Source organism: Gymnoscopelus microlampas (assembly GCF_963454915.1).
Source record: "Gymnoscopelus microlampas genome assembly, chromosome: 13".
NCBI classification, from domain to species: domain Eukaryota; kingdom Metazoa; phylum Chordata; class Actinopteri; order Myctophiformes; family Myctophidae; genus Gymnoscopelus; species Gymnoscopelus microlampas.
The window spans coordinates 45340847-45362410 of record NC_139950.1 but is presented as its reverse complement, the minus strand read 5'-3'; the positions used below and the strand labels follow the sequence as shown (position 1 = coordinate 45362410).

The 21564-nt window shown below is 39.7% G+C and overlaps 1 protein-coding gene across 3 annotated transcripts; it reads right to left on the bottom strand.

The window, feature by feature from the left end:
• Positions 1-561: 561 nt before the first annotated feature.
• Positions 562-21065, bottom strand: tmem87b (transmembrane protein 87B; the record flags this gene model as incomplete). 3 transcript variants are annotated; one of them, XM_084076893.1, is made up of 19 exons in its annotated part: positions 562-4944; positions 5660-5690; positions 5789-5841; positions 6384-6454; positions 6552-6625; positions 7385-7488; positions 8196-8254; positions 9006-9115; positions 11826-11896; positions 12597-12690; positions 13669-13768; positions 14344-14527; positions 15901-15962; positions 16349-16523; positions 17443-17496; positions 18031-18174; positions 18303-18394; positions 18835-18895; positions 20913-21065. In XM_084076893.1, the coding sequence occupies 19 exons, from the start codon at positions 21063-21065 to the stop codon at positions 4903-4905; spliced, it is 1734 nt and encodes a 577-aa protein (XP_083933019.1). In that variant the 3' UTR covers positions 562-4902. The 3 variants fall into 3 exon arrangements, with proteins under 3 accessions (XP_083933019.1, XP_083933020.1, XP_083933021.1); XM_084076894.1 differs by lacking the exon at positions 11826-11896 and adding an exon at positions 10933-11015 and having other exon boundaries at positions 9006-9103; XM_084076895.1 differs by lacking the exon at positions 11826-11896 and having other exon boundaries at positions 9006-9084.
• Positions 21066-21564: the final 499 nt, after the last annotated feature.

The following is a 21564-nucleotide window of genomic DNA, read 5'->3' as shown; positions in this document are numbered from 1 at the left end:
TTCTGCAGTTTCTCATATGATGGCGACTTTCCTACTGGATCCTGTCTTTGCATGTCGGCTCTAAAAAGAAACAGCTGTCAACTACTAGTGATACAGTGGTGGAACAAACTCCAATTATTCAAGTTTTCAAACTTTTTTCCAAAAATAGGCGATCTACAACGTTTCGACACGACACAAGAGCTAGTAGATCGGCTATTTTCGAATAGGTTAACCCATTAAAACCGGGAACGCATCTGTGTAACCACTTAAACCATTATTTTATACTTTGGCTATTCAAAAATAGCAGATCTACAAGCTCATAAGATAATGGTTAAAGTGCCAAAGTACAAAATAGGGATTTGTAATAATAATCTAAATCTGCAAAGTAACTAGTAACTAAAGTCGTCAAATAATTGTAATGGAGTAGAAGTATAAAGTGTTGAAAATGAAGTGTTGAAATACTCGTAGAAGTATCTTACAATTTGTCTTATGTACAGTTCAGTACTTCATGTACGCATAATACATGTACATGATGGTTACTATCCACCTCTACTGTAGATACAGATAGGGCAAGAGCACAAATCTTTGTAAAATATATAATATATTTTTTATTGACAATTAAATATCAGACTCAGAAGAGAGAACACACACACACACACACACACACACACCTCTCTATGTCTAATAAACATTTTGGTCTGGGTGTGTGTGTTCTCTTCATTAGGAGGAAAGCAAAAAAAACAGGCAAAAATGTTCTGATTAAAAGCTCACTGCCTGGTTCTAGAATGTGAAAGTCCAGAAAAAACAGACAGGTCATATAACCCAGACACCTTCTCTCCACTTGTGGAATTAAGTATCAACAGGAATCAGCCAAAAACGCCCATCTGTACAAATAATCAAAAAGTCCCAAGGCAGGTGGTTATAATTTTTACATAACGGACGAAATACTTTGCCATCATAAGCAAAACCCATTCCAGGTTTCTCTGACACATACTGTACATGGAGTATCTAGATTCATACAAAAAGGAAAAGAGAAATCTTTTATAGTTACATTATAAAAGTGTCCAGATGATGAGCTTGTGCTGTAACTCATAGCGGTGTTCTCCACAGCGCTGCATAGTGCAGGAATAGAGCTAGACCAGTGGTTCTCTAAGTGTGGGGTACAGGGACGCCTCATGGTTCCTTGAGGGCAGTGTTGATTTTGACAGCAAATTTTTATTTAGTTTTAGTCAAAGTCTTTTGAAATAAAATTCCATTTAGTTTTAGTCATATTTTAGTCATCTGAAATATTGTAGTTTTTGTCTAGTTTTAGTCGACTAAATCTACAGTTGATTTAGTCGACTAATATGTATTTTGGCGGTGCTTTGATGGCGTCGTAATGGCTGATTTTAACTTGGTTGCATGCTGAAAATAGCCGATCTACAAGCTTGTAGATCTGCTATTTTCAGAGCGCAACACCCGAACGCAACCAAACATAAAATGACTTTTCTTTTAGTTCTACTGGATCTCGTCCCTCCCTAACATATATACTGTAGGTATAGTATCGTTACATTTTTGTTTCACGAAATTGTCAATATATTTAGTCTTAGTTTTAGTCATCACAGCTTAGTTTTTATTTAGTTTGTCAGTGAAAAAAAGGTAGTCGACGATCACTTTTGTCATAAGTTCTAGTCGACAAAATCAACACTGCTTGAGGGGGTTCAAAATACACCCTTATGGGTCTGTAACTCTGAGTGTACACTCTCATAGTTATGGTGGGGGTCCTTGAAATAAAAAAGAAGTTTGAGAACCATTGTTCTACAGTCTCTGCATAGTGCAGGAGTGGCTGGACTAACAAAAGGTTTGAAGACCCACTACCATTTGTGCTCACGACAACACAAACCGAAGATTTGTTCCAAATCCGTACCAACACCGACTGATACCAGCACCAGTTCAGCTATATTCACAGTCAATCCCCCAAAGAATAATAAATTATAAGATTAACGGTGATATAAATAAAGCCTGATTTATACTTTTGTCAAATGCCGGTGTGTCACACGCCAGAAATAGCCGATCTACAAACTCACAACGTGGTCTTGTAGGCCATCTATTCTCTGCACACACACCAAAAAAAATCATGCTTAAAAGTGTGAAATCATGCCTGATTTTTGCAAAGCAACGAAAAATTAATCATGCGATGAAAACCAAGAAATAATAATGTACACGTTATCAGTCCCCCTTAAAACTTCTGGTAAAAAGATGCAAACATTGAAATGGAAGTTCCAGTAGTCACAGTAAACAATGTGTTCTTTACAAGTTGCTTAAGTACACTTTAAACACAAATAAATAGTGACAACAGGTGAAACATAAACAGTAAAATCCTGAGTGTTAAATCTGAAAGTGTAAATGTGGACCTTCTTTTTTTTTTGCACTCAGGCTTTTGCAGTGTAGAGGGGGGGGCTGAACATTAATCCGACACTACGTACAGTACATACAGTATATTGCTGCTTATTTCATGAGAAGATTCCTCCAAATACATACAGAGTTTCACGACACAAGCATCACTACCTCAACCATCAGCAATCCTCACAATTCTACATTGATATCAACACTTGGTTACGGCTCAATTCACTCCAGTTACAGCGCATAGGAATGGGACAATATGAAAATTACATGTCACGATTATTGTGGCAAAAATGTATTGCGATTAACGGTATTATCGTGATAATCAAAATATGCTAAAACTCAAAATGGCAACTTTTGTTTAACCACTTAAATCCCCATTCGGGAGAGGAACGTTCACCAAAAAATAGACGATCTACAAGCTCACAATGCGTTGCGTTGCAACGCATTGTGAGCTTGTAGATCAGCTATTTTTGGCAGATCGATTTGTGTAGCGTGAAATAAGAGCGTGCCAAATGAGCTCTTTACAGGGTATAGACGGTTTAAGTGGTATTGAATTTGCGGCTCAACCACAGCTAATTCCTAGTGTATGACGGAGGACCATTTCACGATAAATTAAAATGTGTTTTTTATCACGATAAACGATAATAGCGATTATCGTCCCATCCCTAATGTCACGCACGAACACTGTCGCTGTCACGCACGCACACTTTTTTCAGGAAGCTGAGGAATTTCAGTCTCGAGACATAAATAACAGTATTTCGCCCCAAAATCAGAAGATAACACCACTTACATAAAACATTATATCCCATTACTTTGTTTGTTTCACAGTTCAATAATTCCATTAGGGTTCATGCGAGAAGAATGGGCAGGAACACTTGATCTTGAAAAAGGTTGGAGTGCAAATGTAACCACATTGACCCTGACGTCGCTATTTTAGGCAAATTTTTGCCTTTTTTCAAAACATTTCAAAAACTTAAAATCTACAAGCTCACGTGTTACGATGATACGCGTTGTGAACTTATGGATTGGCTGTTTTTGCCATTTGTTGTAAGACTGTATACAGGGCTTTAGTGGAAGTCTTATTGATTGTGGTTGTGCTTAAGATCAGTTAGGGATACAAACGACTTTCGCATCTCTTAATACAGTTGCTTTCCTAACACCTTTGTTAAAGAATATCTGTCCATTCGTCTTATATATTAATGGGAAAATAATGCTGTTTATATTCAAAGAAAACTATTGGAGGCAAAAAACAAAGTGCCTGACCAATGGTTTGTATCAGTGGTTCTCAAAGTGGGGTCCAATGACCCTCAGAGGGGGTTCCAAAAGGACCCTACAGATCTCTAACTCTCGAGAGTTATGGAGGGGTCCTTGAAATTTGAAAACAAGTTTGAGAACCACTGCTTTATATTATTTGATTATTATTATATCTCAACATCAAACTCTTCTCTTAATTCTATTCATTACAAAATGATCATATCCTCATCTTTATTACAGCCAATCCGTGCTGTGTAGTTTTCAACTATTTCACAGTACAATAGAACATTGCAAATTCAGAACGGGACATCATATCGTAACAGTGGATATGATCGCCCCCCGAGCATTTATCATCAAGGCCCGCTTTTTCTTAACCCATTAAGACCTGAAGCGATTCTTAAAAATGTCTTCTAAATCCTAACAGTTTTTTGAAAAAAAGAAAAATCGGGGAAAAAAAGTTTCACGATTTTTCAAAAATAGCAGATCTACAAGTTCATAGCGCGGCACTCGTTGCCGCGCTATGAACTTGTATATCTGCTATTTTTGAATAGCCAAAGAAATCTAAAGTGACACAGATGCGTTCCAGGTCTTAACGGGTTTATCATTACAAAATAAACTCACGTCATAATTTCACATGCATAAAATATAGAAAGTAAAAGACAGCAATGCCTACAAAATAACAATCTCTTTGGAAAAGAAGGCTAAAAAAACAACATGGTTAATTGTGCATGGTTTTGATTGGAGATGAGAGGCCATTCCCCTCTTTGTGGACAGTGAGATGAGGTATGAGACAGAAGTCGGGTGTCGGTGAAATTGCCGGGTCAAGAGGAGCTACATGGAGTTCAACAGGGCAATGAACCAGGGTCTCGCAAATTGTTCTAGCACTGGTGCTGCAACCACCTTATCAACGTGCATCACACCAGCTTAATTCATAGTTTGTTGTAATGGTGTCGCCGTGTGCCAAAAACAGACCATTTACAAGCTCACACAACGCTTAGCGGTGTTGCGCGTTGTGAGCTTGTAAATCGGCTATTTTCAGCGTGCGAACACCGGCGCGTGACGAAGTTTATAAATCAGGCTTTACTTGAAACATTCAAGAGCACAAGAGCATCACCTTGCCTTAAGGGTTCAGGGGAGGAACCCTGCTTCTTCAGAGGGGAACCCCTGCTGTGCATGACAGGGTCAAGGACGGGTTTGCTGGGTGACATCATCAGCCCCGTTCCCCCATGCTGGAATCTCAGTTGGTGCCAAACCGCAGTTTCGGAGATGTCCTGCTTCTTCTTCTCACTCCATCTTTGACATCTCATACTTTGTAGTCATGATTTCCTGAGAAATTACATGCAACACGTTTAACACGTTATCACATTCAAGCTCATTTGTCAGTTGAATGAAAGGAAACACAAAACAAAAAGAAGAAACACTGGTTTGAAGCTATGAAGTAATTAAGAGACAACAGAACAAGACAGGGGATAATACAGTAACTGTGGCCAGTTATGACTTATGACTACATATTCGGGCAAGGTCTCAACCTGATTTGACCACCTTTCGCTTCCATCACTTCCATTATACTGACTGTATTAACTAACTAACTGAATGCATTAACTAACTGATTATACAAGTTCGTTAATACAGTCGTATTAACTAACTCATATAATTGCAATGTTTCTGGACAAAGTTTCCCGTCTACAATCCTATCTAAATAATGCAAAGTCTGCAAGAAATTGTATGAAACAAAAATAATTCATCCATGTTTGCCTAAATGGGAATAGTACTTTCATTCAGGCTTTGTCTCTGCTCGTAAAACTACATTATCCGGTCAAAGATCCCAGGAATAACATAGATAAAACATGTGGAATTCTAAAGTGAACAGCAGTCAGAAAATAAACTGGAAATTCCATAATGAAATAAAATCTTCAGTGAAATGTATCCATTTGTAACTCTGAGAGGGTACAAATGTGACCAAATGGACCCGTTTGGTTACATTTGTACCCTCTCAGAGATAGTTTGATTGTACCGTGTAGGAGCACAATATGATGCGTACCTCATCTGAGTCGAGCAGCACTGGCAGGGCTCTGAAACGACAGACAGCAAAGGGAAATCCTGCAATTAAATCCTGCAATCTGGTCACGTATGAAAACGTCTAATACACGTGTTTAATGACGATGCTTACACATCTGAGAGAGAGCTGGGAATGTTGTCCTCCACCCACTTCAAGTCCTCATCCTGGACAGGTGGAAAAAAGAGGAAACTGAGTAAATACTGCCATCTGTTGAAACATTTAAACCTTTGTACCAAAGGGGGGAAAAAATAACCCAACATTCCATTTGCATAGAATGTTGTGAATTGGAAGAATCTGACACAGTATCAGCGGATCATTCAGGATTTGAACCAATGAAAATAGTGTCTATTGGAGACACTGAGCCGCTGCTGCAATTTGGTTCAATTTAACTTTGAGGATATATTAGTATACTTTTTCACCAAACATTTTCCATTTTCAATATTATTTTTCTGACTGATTTAATGACAGTGTCATATCTGATGCTTTCATTTTTGTATTATTATCATTTACTTTACTTCACTGTATTATTTTGGTTTAATGTACTTATTTAATAATTCTGTGGTCGTCTTTATTATTGCAATTTGTTTGATAACAGTAATGGTGGAAAGGGTTGGCAGGTGTACATTTGGCAGTACTATCATGTCTACTGTTATTGGGAAAAACTCAATAAATAACAATGTAAAAAAAAAAAAAGAGTGACACTGACCGGGTTCGCAGCTGGAGACTTTACTGTGCCATTTGAATCACCCTTTGTTGCTCTCAGCTTCATGCCGTCAGCTGTGGATAGAAAATGGGTCAGTTTTGGACTTTTACTGTAGTTCATCATTTCACAGCAGTGTTTATACTGTTAGTTTGAATGGAGGCATTACCATACCTAAATTTGTATTGGCAAGATATTCTTCTATCTCCTCATCATCGGAGTCATCCATCAACGGAGTAAATGCATATCTGTGGATATTAGAGAGGTCAGTGAGTCAGAAATCCCTTCGAGATACTGCCGTATAACGGGACGTGTAGAAACTGATTTCTGTACAACATGACAGGATGGACTACTTCACACAAAAACTATAAATATACACCAAAGAACACTGTACATACAAAACAGAACGAGACTACATTGCAATGGAGAAACAGCTAAATGGGATATCGTTTTGCATTACCAAACAATCTGAAATCTCTGTCTACCAATACATCTGGGGACTTTAAAATGCACTACATTTTCAGGACGATACGCCTAGACCTTCCAATCTAGTCCTACATTGTGCAGATCAGAGCAATGGTCACCGAGTTATGGCCATTTGAAGCGTTAAACACTGTATTAACACTGCTGTAGCACGCCATGTGTGTGCAATTTAGTTTTTTTGGTGTGACTATTCTCATAGCAGACCCCTGAACAGTGTTTGTGTGTGGCCCTGACGTGGCCCCTGGGAGCCACACATGGCCCATGGTGTGACTGTGTTCACACCAGACCACCGGTAAACAGTGTTTGTGCCAAGTTTTGAGCGGATTGGAGCAACGGTGTGCCTCTGGCGCCAGGAGGCCCCTGAACGAGGACTTACGGGTCCATTTGGTTCCATTTGTACAACTCACAGAGTTAAAGTAACACTGAGGATTTGACAGTGTGACACTAAAAACGTTGAGAATCACTGCACTAAATCATGGAGCATCATGTTTGTGTGATGCGTTTTATTTAGCGCAAATACTTGCCTTTGGTTGTTTGCAGATGGTCTCCATAAGAACATGATGACAAGCAGTATGATGGAGAACAAGAACCTCCAGAATGCATCATCTACCCATAACTCTATCCAGTCCTGCAGTAGAATGAATCACATGGACAATGAATGCAACATTATGTTGAAGCTGAAATCAGTCATTTCCCCCCAAATTTCACCAATTGTGAACACTCCCGCCCCCCTCTGGTACTGAAAAATACTGCAACTGATTTTCTCCAACTACAAGCATGGTGCAGACATAGTTTCTTCATAAGCTCGGTTTAATCACTTAAACCCTATATAGTTTGTTGACCCCAAGGGGTCTATACTTGGCCCCCTCCTTTTTTCCCTCTACACCCAATCTCCTCCCAAAAATAGCTCACAACGCACATTACAAGCTCACAATGCGTTGTGGGCTAGGGACCCAAACTTGTGCTGTGGAAGATATCTATTGGGTCGCAGCATTGCGTACAAAAACAACAGAATAACAATGCACTTACATGAGCCAAGTAATGAAAAAAGACTTCCCTTACTGCATTGAACTTAACATTTTAACTGAATTAGCAAATAATATATAGTACCTTTATTAGAAGGATAACCCCTTGAGATGTGTCATTTTGTTTTCGAGAGGGTCATAATGAGATGATGTTACATGCATTTGTTTATGCATGTTTAAGAGCAGCCTGTGGTGGGCCTGATTACATGGTCCAAATCGATTGATGAATAACTATTTATTAACAGAGAAATATCTTTGTATTTCTCTATTTAAGAAAGAAAGACTAATATAAAAGTGAATGGATACTCACCGACTGACAATGTGCTAGTCTGAACTTTTTTGTTGTCCACACCATGAAAACAATGGAAGCTGAAAAAAAATGTTAGAATCTTTCACTATTTTTGTGCAAAACTGTTGTGCGACGTATAAAATACGGCTTAAGTGGTCAATCATACTAATCACCAGGTCTCTCCAGCTCTTTATTAAACAGAAAATGCAATTTCAGGTCAGGATACCAATTTTATCCAATGAGGACAGAGAACTCAGTCAGGATACAGATTAAACAAGTGAAATTGGAGGTGATGACACTAAGAAATGAGCTGACAGAATTGGAACTGGAACGCGATAAAAATAAAGCTGATAAATGGGTACTCTCTCCTGATTGGGTGACATTTTGTCACCTACCTGAAAATGTATTTTCTGTTTATTAAAGAGCTGGAGAGACCGGGAGACTCCTGTTACTGAACAAACACTCTATTGATTGATCGATGTACTTTATTTAGTAAGACATGAAAACAACAGTACATGGAAGTACAAATTCACAATACAAGGTCTACTAAACTGGAAGACTCATAAAGCACTAAAGCTTGTTTAAAATGAGATCCCCACACAGGCACGCACACAAATCATGATGACATATAAGAGACAGACAGATATACACACTACTATAAAGAACGTCATACAATCAGCTTACAGGTTACTGGTATGAAAGATGAAAAATATGTACAATGATTACTATCAGAATATAGTGCTTTAACCTTTTAACAAAAAAACGTTTTGTTTTAACCAAAAATATCACTTACCCTAGCTTTAAGTGCAAAAAGCATAAGGTGCCACTCACCTAAGACAGCAAATATTAGAGTGTTGGTAAAGTGCCGGTAGAGAGACAACTTGACCGGGTTTCTCCTCAGCTTCAAGGTCTTTATAGTTTGTGCCAGGCTGACAAATATGTTAGTGGCAGTCAAGGTAAACATGGATTTATAGATTTACAAATCAAAACATCATTATAAATCAAACAAATTCATACTGTTGGCACACAGAACATAATAATCTTCCCTCCACAACACGCCTTTTATCAGGAACACCAATGAGGGTTAGGGTGGGCTTTCATGCACGGTCTACACAGTAAAATCCTCAGTGTTCGTTTAACTTGGAAGAGTGTACAAATGGAAACAAATGGGACCCTCATGGGTCCACTCCATTTGGTTTCATTTGTACACTCTCTGAGTTCATCCAAGTCTTTTAGCACAGTGGTTTTCAACCTTTTTTGCGTCAAGGACCCCCAAATTGACACATATTAGCCCACGGACCCCCCATTCGAAAATATATGCCAGGGACTCAACCATTTAGATTTCTTGCGGGTCCCCAATCTACACTGTATCATCATCATTAGTGTTCATTTAACTCTGAGAGTGTACAAATGGAACCAAATGGACCCGTTAGGGTCCATTTGGTTCCATTTGTACACTCTCAGAGTTACAGACACATACGGGTCAATATGGTTCCTAACTATTCATTTGGCTGGGGACCCCCTGGAACCCCCTCAAGGACCACTGGTGGTCCCCGGACCACTGGTTGAAAACCACTGTTTTAGCACACCTGATTAAGAACTCTTCGACAGGTGTGTTGGCGGAGGAGCCGCAACAGGTAAAGAGGACGGCACCCTGTCTTCACTTGCTCAATACAGAATGAAGTTTTATTGAATGTATGCAACATATTTGGTCATAGAGATGCCTGAGGAAGGTCATGCTTCCGAAACATTGTATTTCCTACATATAATTAAGGAACCCTCTGTGGACATGGATCTGTCTGTTCAGAATCTGTCTGTCCTGCCCGGTTCTCCTCCTCAATGGTGCGAGCAATTGATCTGAATTTGCACACGCCCATTGTCCATTAGCATATGCACCAAATAACGTCGCCCGTTTTGGATTTGCGACGGGTCGCGAGCGTGTGTGTGCAGGGGCGTCACGGCCATTTACTGTGCGTACGACGCAACACCCTCACTCTCACAGATCCGTGATTTCATACTCCCCACTTTTTGAAAAAATAAAAAATATATATCATTTTTTGATAATAAATCGGTAAAATCAGGCAAAAATATGAATTAAATAACCTAACCCTAACGCCGAAATAAAGTAACCAAAACACGAAAAAAACTAACAAAATCCGCCCAAAAAAACGCGAAATGTTGAAAATACAGAATTACAAATGCTACAAATGTTTTTCACGCTTTTTCAAAAATAGCAGATCTACAAGCTCATAGCGCGGCACTCAGTGCCGCGCTATGAGCTTGTATATCTGCTATTTTTGAATAGCCAAAGTGTAAAGTAAGGGGTATAGTCCACCAAAAGTCCATCCCCCCCACCTTCTGAGAGCCCGTGACGTCCCTGTGTGTGTGTGTGTGTGTGTGTTCGCTGTGGGTTTGCGACGTGGCGACGGGATGCGCGCGCATGTCTGTTGGAGCTGTTGCAGGTACCAAGTACAAAGTCACTTTCCATCCCTGATATACTGTCTGTGCACAGCAGCACATAACCCAAACTGCACATACTTTTGGTGCTCATCTCCCCGGACAGGTATGTACTAGTATTCAATAAAAACGTAACTGTTTTGAGCAAGTGAAGACAGTGTGTCTATCCTCTTTACCCGTTACGTTAATTCGTTAAATTAACCCCGAGTACTGTGTGTACAGGGGATCTATCATTCTACAATTCAAGGAGGTGAGGATGAGGGTAGAGGAACCCCAGACAGACAACAGGTATCAGCTACACCCAAAGGATATCCACCAACAAAGAGAGGAGTCAAGCAGTGCCAGGGGAATGTTGGCCAGCAGAGCCAGGTCAGAATCTTTGGGCTGAGAGAGGGAGGGGACAGAGGGACCGTCACCATATGAGAGAAGAGATGAGAGAGAACGTATGACTACTATATGACAGAAGAGATGAGAGAGAAGGGGACAGAGGGACAGTCAACGCACAGGACAGAAGAAATGACACACAGAAAAGTCACAGGGAGAGGGACCAAAATGAGATGACGAGTAGGGCTGGGCAGTTAACCAAACTAATTTAGAAGCAATAACCGACTTAATCTTGCTAATGTAGGTTAATCTATAATCGAGCAGGGTTTATAACATTTTCTATAATGTCATCGAACCGACACAAAACAATTCTAATCGATTATTTTATAATCGACTACCATAAATCAATCACTCTGATATATCACTTAACATTGTATTATATACTTTGCTGTACAATTGTGGTGTACAAAGAGTGAGAATAGCCGATCTACAAGCTCACAGCGCGTCGCGATGCACGGTGTTGTGAACTTGTAGATGGGCTATTTTCACCATTACTATTTTTTTAAATAGTTTAAGAAGTTTGGCAAAGGTTTGAAATAATGGTGACATTGACTTGAAGTCATATTGCCCAGCCCTAACGAGGATCTTTGACACAGCGGGGTAGACAGATCTTCTTCACCAGAGTGAGACAAAGATGAAAAAAGACCAACCACCCAAAAGCAACAAATGGGCCAAGGATACAACTTTGAGTTCATTTGAAAATAATACCAAAGGGGGATTGCTTTGTAATAACAAGATAATAATTATCACAGACTACTGGGAATTGTGTTCATTATCTGGGGATGATGTTGAGTATTTTGGAAGGATATGAACCAGACGGAACAGGAGTCAAACACGGCCAGAACAATGGCTGTGATGAGAGTTGGGCCGTTGTCTCGCCCCTTAAGGTGAACCAACATCCAAAGCAAGAAATGAACATAAATCATGGTGTGGAAGTACAGTTCACTGGTGCCCACGTTGAAATACTCCAAAAACTATAAACACAAGCCGACTCAAAACCTCAGGTCTATCTATCTATCTATCAGGTTTATCTAACTAAATATTTGGGCTACATCTGATATATAGCCTAATGAGGATTCTTTAACCACTTGGCCCTTTATAATTCACTGCATGATGAATGGTGAATGCGTCGTAAGCTTATAAATCTGCTACTTTCACTATTTATTTTTAACCCATTAAGATCTGAGGCGATTCTTAAAAATGTTTTCTGAATCCTAACAGTTTTTTGAAAAAAAATGTAAAAAAAGTTTTTTCAAGATTTTTCAAAAATAGCAGATCTACAAGCTCATAGCGCGGCACTCGGTGCCGCGCTATGAGCTTGTATATCTGCTATTTTTGAATAGCAAAAGAAATCTTAAGTGACACAGATGCGTTCCAGGTCTTAAAGGGTTTTAAACATTTCTGCCAATTTTGGGAAATCTCTCCAAAATGTTTGCCAATAACAACATTGCCAAAATAGGGATGACAGGGTCAAAGTGGTTAAAGATTAGCAATTTATCGAACAGAAACCATTTACAGACTTTTTCAGTGGGGAGAATTGGCTGCACTTTGTATAATGACAAGTAAAAAGGTTTCTCTCACCCCGGTAATCCTCAGAACGCCTTCGATACTAGCGAAGCCGAAGTACAAGACACCGAGCCCCACCACTCTGTGCATCACCGTTCCCAGGCGAGGTCTATAGGCAGAGAGATTCATACACAAACATGAAGCCACTACCTGACATAAAGATCACATTTTAGAGGTGCTCTGATTGATCAGGCTGACTGATTATAAATTGGAAGATTTTCACTCCACATGGCGTGATCTGGTAATCGTCCGAAAAAAACCTGATCGCAATCAATTAACCCATTCAAGCCGGGAACGCGTCTGTGCCTTTTTAAGATTTCTTTGGCTATTAAAAAATAGCAGATATACATGTAGATCTGCTATTTCTTTTTTTAAATCGTGAACATTTGTGCAAATCTTTGAATATATATATTATTTTTAAACCGAATATTTGTAAAATAGTTCGTTCCAGGGACGCCCAGAAGCAAATATTTGAGTTACAAATATTTGCTTTAAAATATATATATATATATTCAAAGATTTGCACACATTTTCACGATTTCTTTCAAAAATAGCAGATCTACAAGCTCATAGCTTGTATCATTGAGCTTGTATATCTGCCATTTTTGAATAGCCAAAGAAAGCTAAAGTGACACAGATGCGTTCCCGGAATGGAATGGGTTTAGAGATGTTATGATGTTATAATGAGCGGACAAATCTTAAATCAAACCACAAGTCTATGCAAAGACAGAACTTGGTGATCGGTATCTGATGCAGAAAACTCCTGATTTAACCCATTAAGACCTGAGGCAATTTTTAAGAATGTTTTCTAAATCCTAACAGTTTTTTGAAAGAATATCTTTAAAAAAATGTTTACGATTTTTCAAAAATAGCAGATCTACAAGCTCATAGCGCGGCACTCGGTGCCGCGCTATGAGCTTGTATATCTGCTATTTTTTGAATAGCCAAAGAAATCTAAAGTGACACAGATGCGTTCCAGGTCTTATTGGGTTGATTGGAGGCGAGCATCCATTATTAGATTCTGTGAAGGTTGTTCATATGGGCGGTTAGGCAACGTGTGTATAATGCATGAGACTGTTTGTCTTACTTTACGATGCCGTAGCCCAGGCTGACGATGATGACAAGCAACCTGGCCAAGGTTCTCTTGAGGGCGGACACCAGCTCAGCAAAGATCAACAGGCCTGGGGCTAAAAGACAAAGAGGAAATTCAGAATTTCACATACAGGGAAGTGGCTTGGTAAGTGGTAGAAAGTAAACCAAGTAAATTTACTCAAGTATTGCATCGTGACACGTTTGTAGATTAGTAGTTTGTAGATCAGCTATTAAAAAAAAAAAAAAAAAAAAAACGTTTGACACATTTTCAAAAAAAATGTAGTACTTTTACGTTGGTACTGTAAGTATATTTTGCTGCCAATACTTTTGTACTTTTACTCATGTTCATTTTTTTTTAAGTATTCCTACATTTTGACATTGCTACTTTTACTTAAAGGGATAGCTCACCCCCTAAATAACTTTTTTTTCACCCCATGGAGACTTGAATTCATAGATCCTTTTTTTCTTCGCAATTCCTAAGCCAATCATTTGATGACTGGCAGTGGTTCCGGTAGGAGACACTAAGAGTCTCCTTTGTGTCTCCTCCCGGTCCGCTGGTACTGAAAAGCATTTTTTTTGGGTGAACTATGCCCTTAAGTCAAAAAGCCTGAGTTCTTCTTCTACCACTGCTTGGCATAAAGCGACAACGATAAGAAGCGGAAAAACTCACAGGCAGAACCGACAGTGTTGGTGTTCTCATATTCGGCGCAGAAGACCGCCTTCTCCACCATGCCCAGGAAGATGACCCCCGCTATCCAGAACTGGATCCTCAGAAGGTCCTTCCAGTAGCAGGCCGCCCACATGAACCACAGCAGGGCATACAGGATGTACACCACACACATCACCATGTAGAACTAGTACAGCGTACACACATACAAACAATGGCTTTTAGAAAGACATTAAATACAAAAGGGCAAAACTCCAGTGAGGCAAGATGGCTATCAGATACACTAGAACAGTGGTTCTCAAACTTTTTCATGTCAAGGACCCCCAAATTGACACTTATTAGCCCGCGGACCCCCATTTGAAAAGATAAGCCAGGGACCCCCATAAGAGAAGATTTTTTTTACGGCTCTAGCAGTGATTCTCAACCAGTTTAATTTCAAGGACCCCCAGTTTGACATGCATTAGGCTACGGACCCCCATTTAATGGCATTTACATCTCTGGGACCCCAATTCATATCGTAAAATCAATGTTAATCTAACTCTGAGAGTGTACAATTGGAACCAAATGGACCCGTTAGGGTCCATTTGGTTCCATTTGTACACTCTCAGAGTTACAGACCCATACGGGTCCATTTGGTTCCTGTATATCATTTAGCTGGGGACCCCCTGGAACCCCCTCAAGTACCCCTGGGGGTCCCCGGACCCCACTTTGAGAACCAATGCACTAGAAATTACAATGTTTATAAAGTGTTACACTCAAAGCATGGCATTCACCTGTTCCGTCTGAACTAGGAAAATCTGCTTTCTGCTTTGATGCTCCCATTTCATGGAACACTCTACAACTCACGCTAAAAATGAATGCCCCAATATCCTATGGACAATTGAATTACTTGCTCTTAAATCTCCCTACCTCACCATGTCATTGTTTTTAACTTACAAATGTTCCGTTATGTTTTTATTTTAGTTGTTTCTGTGTTTTATATCTGTATGTTTCGTTTAATTTTTGTGTATGTAATCTCGATAGCATTGAAAATGAGGGTAAACCTCAATGCTCTTTTCGAGAACAAATAAAGGTTTCAATCAATCAATGAGGCAAACTGTTTTGTTTTTTTCTCCCGTTTTAACACTTAGCCTGCCCTAATTATTTCAGATTTTTTGCTGTTGTCTGCCAGAGATTTTTCATTGAAATTACAAAAGTACTCAGGAGCCGAGATACAGAATTTTTAAGTTTTTAGTTAACAAGTGGATAGGAGTCTAGATCTTCGAAAAATCATATCTCCTTGGTCTTTGGGTCAAATTGAAAAAAAAAAAAACATTTTTTTTTTTTCATTTTTTTCAATAGAACGCATTTATGCGATCTTGGCGGCCAAGTGCGCTATCTAATAGATCGCATTTATGCGTGATTGGCAGAAATTGAGTTAATAAGACCTTGTATAATTCAGCTCTTCTTATGACAATCCTTGATAGGGAACATGGCAGGAGCAGTTTTCTCTCGTTGTAATGCAATAATATAATAATAATAATAATATATAATGGATATCGCATTACTGAATTCACTTACAATCATGAGAGGATATTCTGTTATGGAAATGAATCCGTGGGTGCCTTTCATGATGATGTCAACTGGAAAAGCAAAATCGGGGATTATTTGAAAAGTAACGAAAACTAGATTTAATTATCAAAGGCTTTGATTCTCATGATTACTAATTATCATTTACTTTACTTATGATTTCATGTGAAGCTGCATTATCAAACAGTTTAACCACTTTCATGTCATTATAGGTGACATTTTTCAGAAATAGTAAAAATAGCCGATCTGCAAGCTCACACAACACGCCAGGAAAGCATCTGTGTCATTTTTATTGCTGGCAATTGAAAAATAGCAGCTCTTTTTGAAATTTTTTGAAAAATCTTGAAAGGGTGAGAGCTACTGATTTAGAAGGCATTTGTAGAAATCGGCCTCAGGTCTTCATGGGTTAAGTGGTTAAAGGAGCTATTCATGAACCGACCTGTTAGATTCCAGTTGGCCTCGGGTTTATTTGAGGTGATCTTGACAACCAGTAGATACGGCCCATCCTTCCATGTGGTGGCAATAGTGTCATCTTTCAGCCTCGTACTACTGTCCACATCGCCACTGCTGCTGCTACTGGCAAACTCTTCAGTTATCCATGTGTCATTTTCATCCTAGAAAATCAACAAAACGTGTATAAAGTAGTAAAGTACGGGTGAAACCAATTGATTTAATCTATTGTCGTGGCAGAAAACCTATGTAGTGGCAAAATCCTATGTAGAAGAGACTCCTATACAGGGGTGAAATCCTATGTAAAACCAGAGAAAGAGGATAGGGGTTAGAAGGCCTTTAGACAGCAGAATATTGAGTAAAAGTATTTATGCACGAAGAGTTGATGGTGAAACATCTACTCTGAGTTCAGCAAATATTCAGCTCCAATAGGCAAGGGTCTGAAGTCCATTTCTGGGAAAAACCCGGGAAGACAGCCGTAGAACGTTCCCATAAGAGGGTGATATTAAGAACACAAATCAAATGTTGTCATATCAGTGAACTCTTATTTCTTGGAAAAGAGGCGATTTATATGAAGATGTTATGTGCCTAATAGACTGAGAAATGGCCAGACATGAATGAGGGCGCCCGACCAAAGGGCCAGAGTCAGATAAAAAGCATAAATACTGAGTAAAGTAAATGCTGTTTGTAACCTGACTGCACGCAAATAACCTGAGATTGAAGATCCACCTCGACTCGTATCCTTCCATTCACCTGGTGAAAGACAATCCTAGTCTACAGGTATCCACTATTATAAAAGAATAATCTATAATTTAATCAAATAATAATTCATAATCAATCCCTATCTTGGGCATGTCATTATGGCTGAAAAGTGTTATTTTGTACTTCGTCATACAATGGTGTTCTGCAAAGATTGTGAAGATAGCCAATCTACAGCTCACAACACGTTGAGTACTAACGACCGTGTTGTGTCTGGCACTGATGTCAAGATATCATCAAAACCACAATTATGTAAAGGTTCCTCTCAAGTTCTTGGTCTGATCTGAAGTCCACAATTAAAAACAAAGTCAAATGTCTTCTTACCGGTGGGACGCCCTCGACAGGGGGCGACACTTTGCGTGGCTGGGCCTTGGCTTTCTGAAAGACACAACAAATGCAGAAAGGTGTGACTTGACATAAAAGCTCAACAAACTACATTAGAGAGTAAAGTGAAAGAATAAAAAATTACTTCATGTACTGTACGAGTGAATGCACTCCCATTTCCAAACATAATGCATGCTTGATATTCGCTGCTATTCGATATGCCTTTATTTACTATTACATAAGACTACACACTTTATAATATATTTGTTTTGATATTGTTACTCTGTTCTTATTTTACATTAAATGTAACTGCAATTTGTGGGTAGCTTCAGCTTGCCACTAAAAAGAATTTCACCCACTCTTAAGGTCCTTACATACCGGCGAATATACGCAAAATTCGGACTCGTTCCGAATAATTAAAAGACGCTTTTTCGCTTCGCTTTTTCGCTCTATGTACGGAGCCATTGACTTTATAAGGTTTTTTTAAAAAAACGCATTATTCGCACGAAAAAATCGCCCCGGTGTGTAAGGACCTTTACACCTGTAAACTTGTGATATGACAATAAAGTTGAGTTGAAGTGGTCTTACGCGGAGCATGGTAAAGGAGTGCAGTCCGCTGTTGCACGTTAAGGGGCTGTGTTTGTGCTCAATGTATTCTCCTGGTCCCAGGGGGTTCAGGGGGTTCGGGTCCATGCTCTCCCCCCGACTCAAAGGTGTTTTCTCATACATTTCCTAAAGTAAAAAGACAAGCCATGATTCACATTCACATGATGACCAATAAAGACCCAAAGCTTAGTCCAAGAGTCCTTAATGATTACTGGTTGAACGAAGTGCCGTGAGTGAGTGCTGCTTTTACTTACGTCGATGTTATTGAATTCATTGTGACAGGGGTAGAACTTTAAGTACCAATGGATGGTTAAATTCACCTCTTCTGGACAGCCAAAGGGCACGACTGACAAATGGAGACAAAAGCATTCGTTTGAATGAAGAACAATCATGAAATCCATCCAATCATTAAAGATGTCCACAATACCTTTCAAATCTATCTAAATATTAATCCAAAAAAAAACAGGAAAGAATCTGTGCCATTTTAGACTTTTGCGTTGGCTATTCCAAAATAGTAGATGTACAAGCTCACCGCACGTCACTTCGTGCGGTGAGAAAAAAATCTGCTATTTTTGGGCCTTTTTGAAAGATCTTGAAAGTGTGAGAACTACTGGTTTAGAAGGCGTTTGTAGAATTGGCCTCAGGTCTTAATGGGTTACTAACCCATTAAGACCAAGCGTTCAACAAAGTATAGGCTTTAACCGTTAAAGCCTATACTTTGTTGAACGCTTGATGCAGACATACGACAAAGTATAAATGAGCCATAATTAATATCATACAGCCTACCTTTCAATTTAATATCAGTGTCTTTGTACATTGATTTCCTTAACAGCAACGGTCTTGAGGTCTGTGAAGGATTTAAGAGAGACCGAGAGAGAGAGAGAGAGAGAGAGAGAGAGAGAGAGAGAGAGGGTGTGAGACAATCCCCTGAACACCAGCGTCTCACCTTTCACTGCAACTGGATATGGAGACTCCGAGGCAGCAGGCAGGGCACAATCACAGTGGAAAAAACTGGAACTTTTTTTTTACTACACTGAATCATTGATGAAGGCCAGCTAGTTCTCCTTAACTATGTCTTAATGTTGAAGTAATAGTTCACCCAAAAACTTTTTTTCTATGGATTAGTCACCCCATGGAGACTTGAATTCATGGATAGTTTTAGTTTTTGTCTCATTCCTAAGCCAATAATTTCATGACCAGCGGACCGGTACGCAGCAGTTTCGGTAGGAGACACAAAGGAGACTCTTTGTGTCTCCTACTGCAGTGGTTCTCAAACTTTTTCACGTCAAGGACCCCCAAATGGACACTTATTAGCCCGCGGACCCCCATTTGAAAAGATAAGCCAGGGACCCCCATAAGAGAAGATTTTTACGGCTCTAGCAGTGATTCTCAATCGTTGTAATTTAAGGACCCCCAGTTTGACATGAATTAGACTACGGACCCCCATTTAGTGGCATTTCTATCTCTGGGACCCCCATTTATATTGTAAAATCAATGTTAACTTAACTCTTGAGAGTGTACAAATGGAACCAAATGGACCCTAACGGGTCCATTTGGTTCCATTTGTACACTCTCAAGAGTTACAGACCCATAAGGGTCCATTTGGTTCCTATCCATCATTTAGCTGGGGACCCCCTGGAACTCCCTCAAGTACCCCTGGGGGTCCCCGTACCCCACTTTGAGAACCAATGCCCTACCCTGATAACTTATCAGGGTACTAGAGGTGATATACACATGCATACAGGGGACGTACTGTACAAACCAATGCTGTTTTACACAGCTGGCCCCTTCACATTAGCATGTGGAATAGTATAGGCATTACATTTTGTTTGACTCAGTTCCACAGCCAAATATTGTGCTAAAATAGCTGATCTACAAGCTCACAACGCCTTGCAGCGAGCTTGTAGATCAGCTATTTTCAGTATTTGGTATAGTTTGTTGATTACTTTTGATGCAGTAATGGTATTTTGTTCCATTTCATTTCAGTATCAAAAAAGGTATTACAAATCCTTAAATTGTCACTTGAGCTGTCATCTGCATGGGGACACCCCCAAAATCATGTGGGGAACCCCCTTGGGGTGTCTCGACCCACAGGTTGAGAACCACTGTACGTCTCTCACAGATAGGGCTATCTGGCAAAAGGCTTATTAACATCGTCATCATCACCACCATTATAATCTGGCTAAATTAAAACAGCTAATTGCTAATGATGACAGACACAAGGCGGCTAGCCCAGTGCTAAACAACTCTAGTGTTGGTCTGTCAGCCACTGTGTTTCGTCCATTTTTCTCCACAATATGACAACAAGTACACAGATGTTGTCACACACACACACACATGACTCCAGTCACTCTGCATTGCAACACATTCCTTGATTCAAGTCACAAGCATTACATCTGCCTGCTAGCGTTTTAGCACAACAAGCTAGCAGTGTTGCCAGGTTTTGCAAAAGAAACAAGCAACCAGGTCTATGCAAACCAAGCCAAAAGAAGAGAGCCCTGGCTTCGCCCTTTTAAATATAATACATTGGGCTATTTTCAAAGACATTTTGAAAAATGTGGAATATTTTTTTTAAACACAAATCTTGTTGGGGGCCCTTGACATGAAAATGTTTGAGAACCACTGGTTACAACCATAATAATTAAGTATGTTTTTAAATTAAATAAAAAAAAATAACATTGGGGAAACAAGCCTAAATAAGCAACTACACTTTAGAAACAAGCCCCCCCACCAAAAAAAACCCACAATATTTACAAGCAACTTTACAGGAAAAATAAGCCCAACGTCGCCTATAATACGCAGACATGGCAACACTGCTGCCCCATAACATATAGAAGCATTATAAATGCTGTTTGTTTACTCACGTTGACAAGGGCAACGGTCCACTGCCCCGGCTCTGGGGCCCCGGTGACAGGGTCCCCCTGGCTCAGTAGAATGGTGGTCAACAGATACAGGATAAAGGGACTGGAGGGACACACACACATCCTCCACGTCCTCATCTTCACACCGACAGCCATGATAATGGTGCTCAGTGATCACCAGCGTTGCCAGGTTTTGCGAGAGAAACAAGCAACGACGTCTATGAAAACGAGCCCAAAAGAAGCTGACCACACAATACATTGGCTACTTGAAAATGTGAGCTTGTAGATCTGCTATTTAAAAACAATGTTGAAGTAAATTTACATTTTTAACAACACAAATCTTGTATGGGGGTCCCTGGCATAAAATGTTTTCAGATGGGGGTCTGCAGACAAATTCATATTAATTTGGGAGGTCCTTGACTTGAAAATGTTTGAGAACCACTGGTTTGAATGACATTACGAAGCAAGCCCAAATAAACAACAACTACACTTTAGAAAACAAGCCAAAAAAAAAAACCCCGCAACCCGCCGCAACTGCCAATAATTTCCAAGAAACTTTACAGAAAAACAAGCCCAAAGTCGCTTATAATAAGCAGACATGGCAACACTAGTGATCACAGCCTGATGCGCATGCACGCCACAACACCTGAGAAAC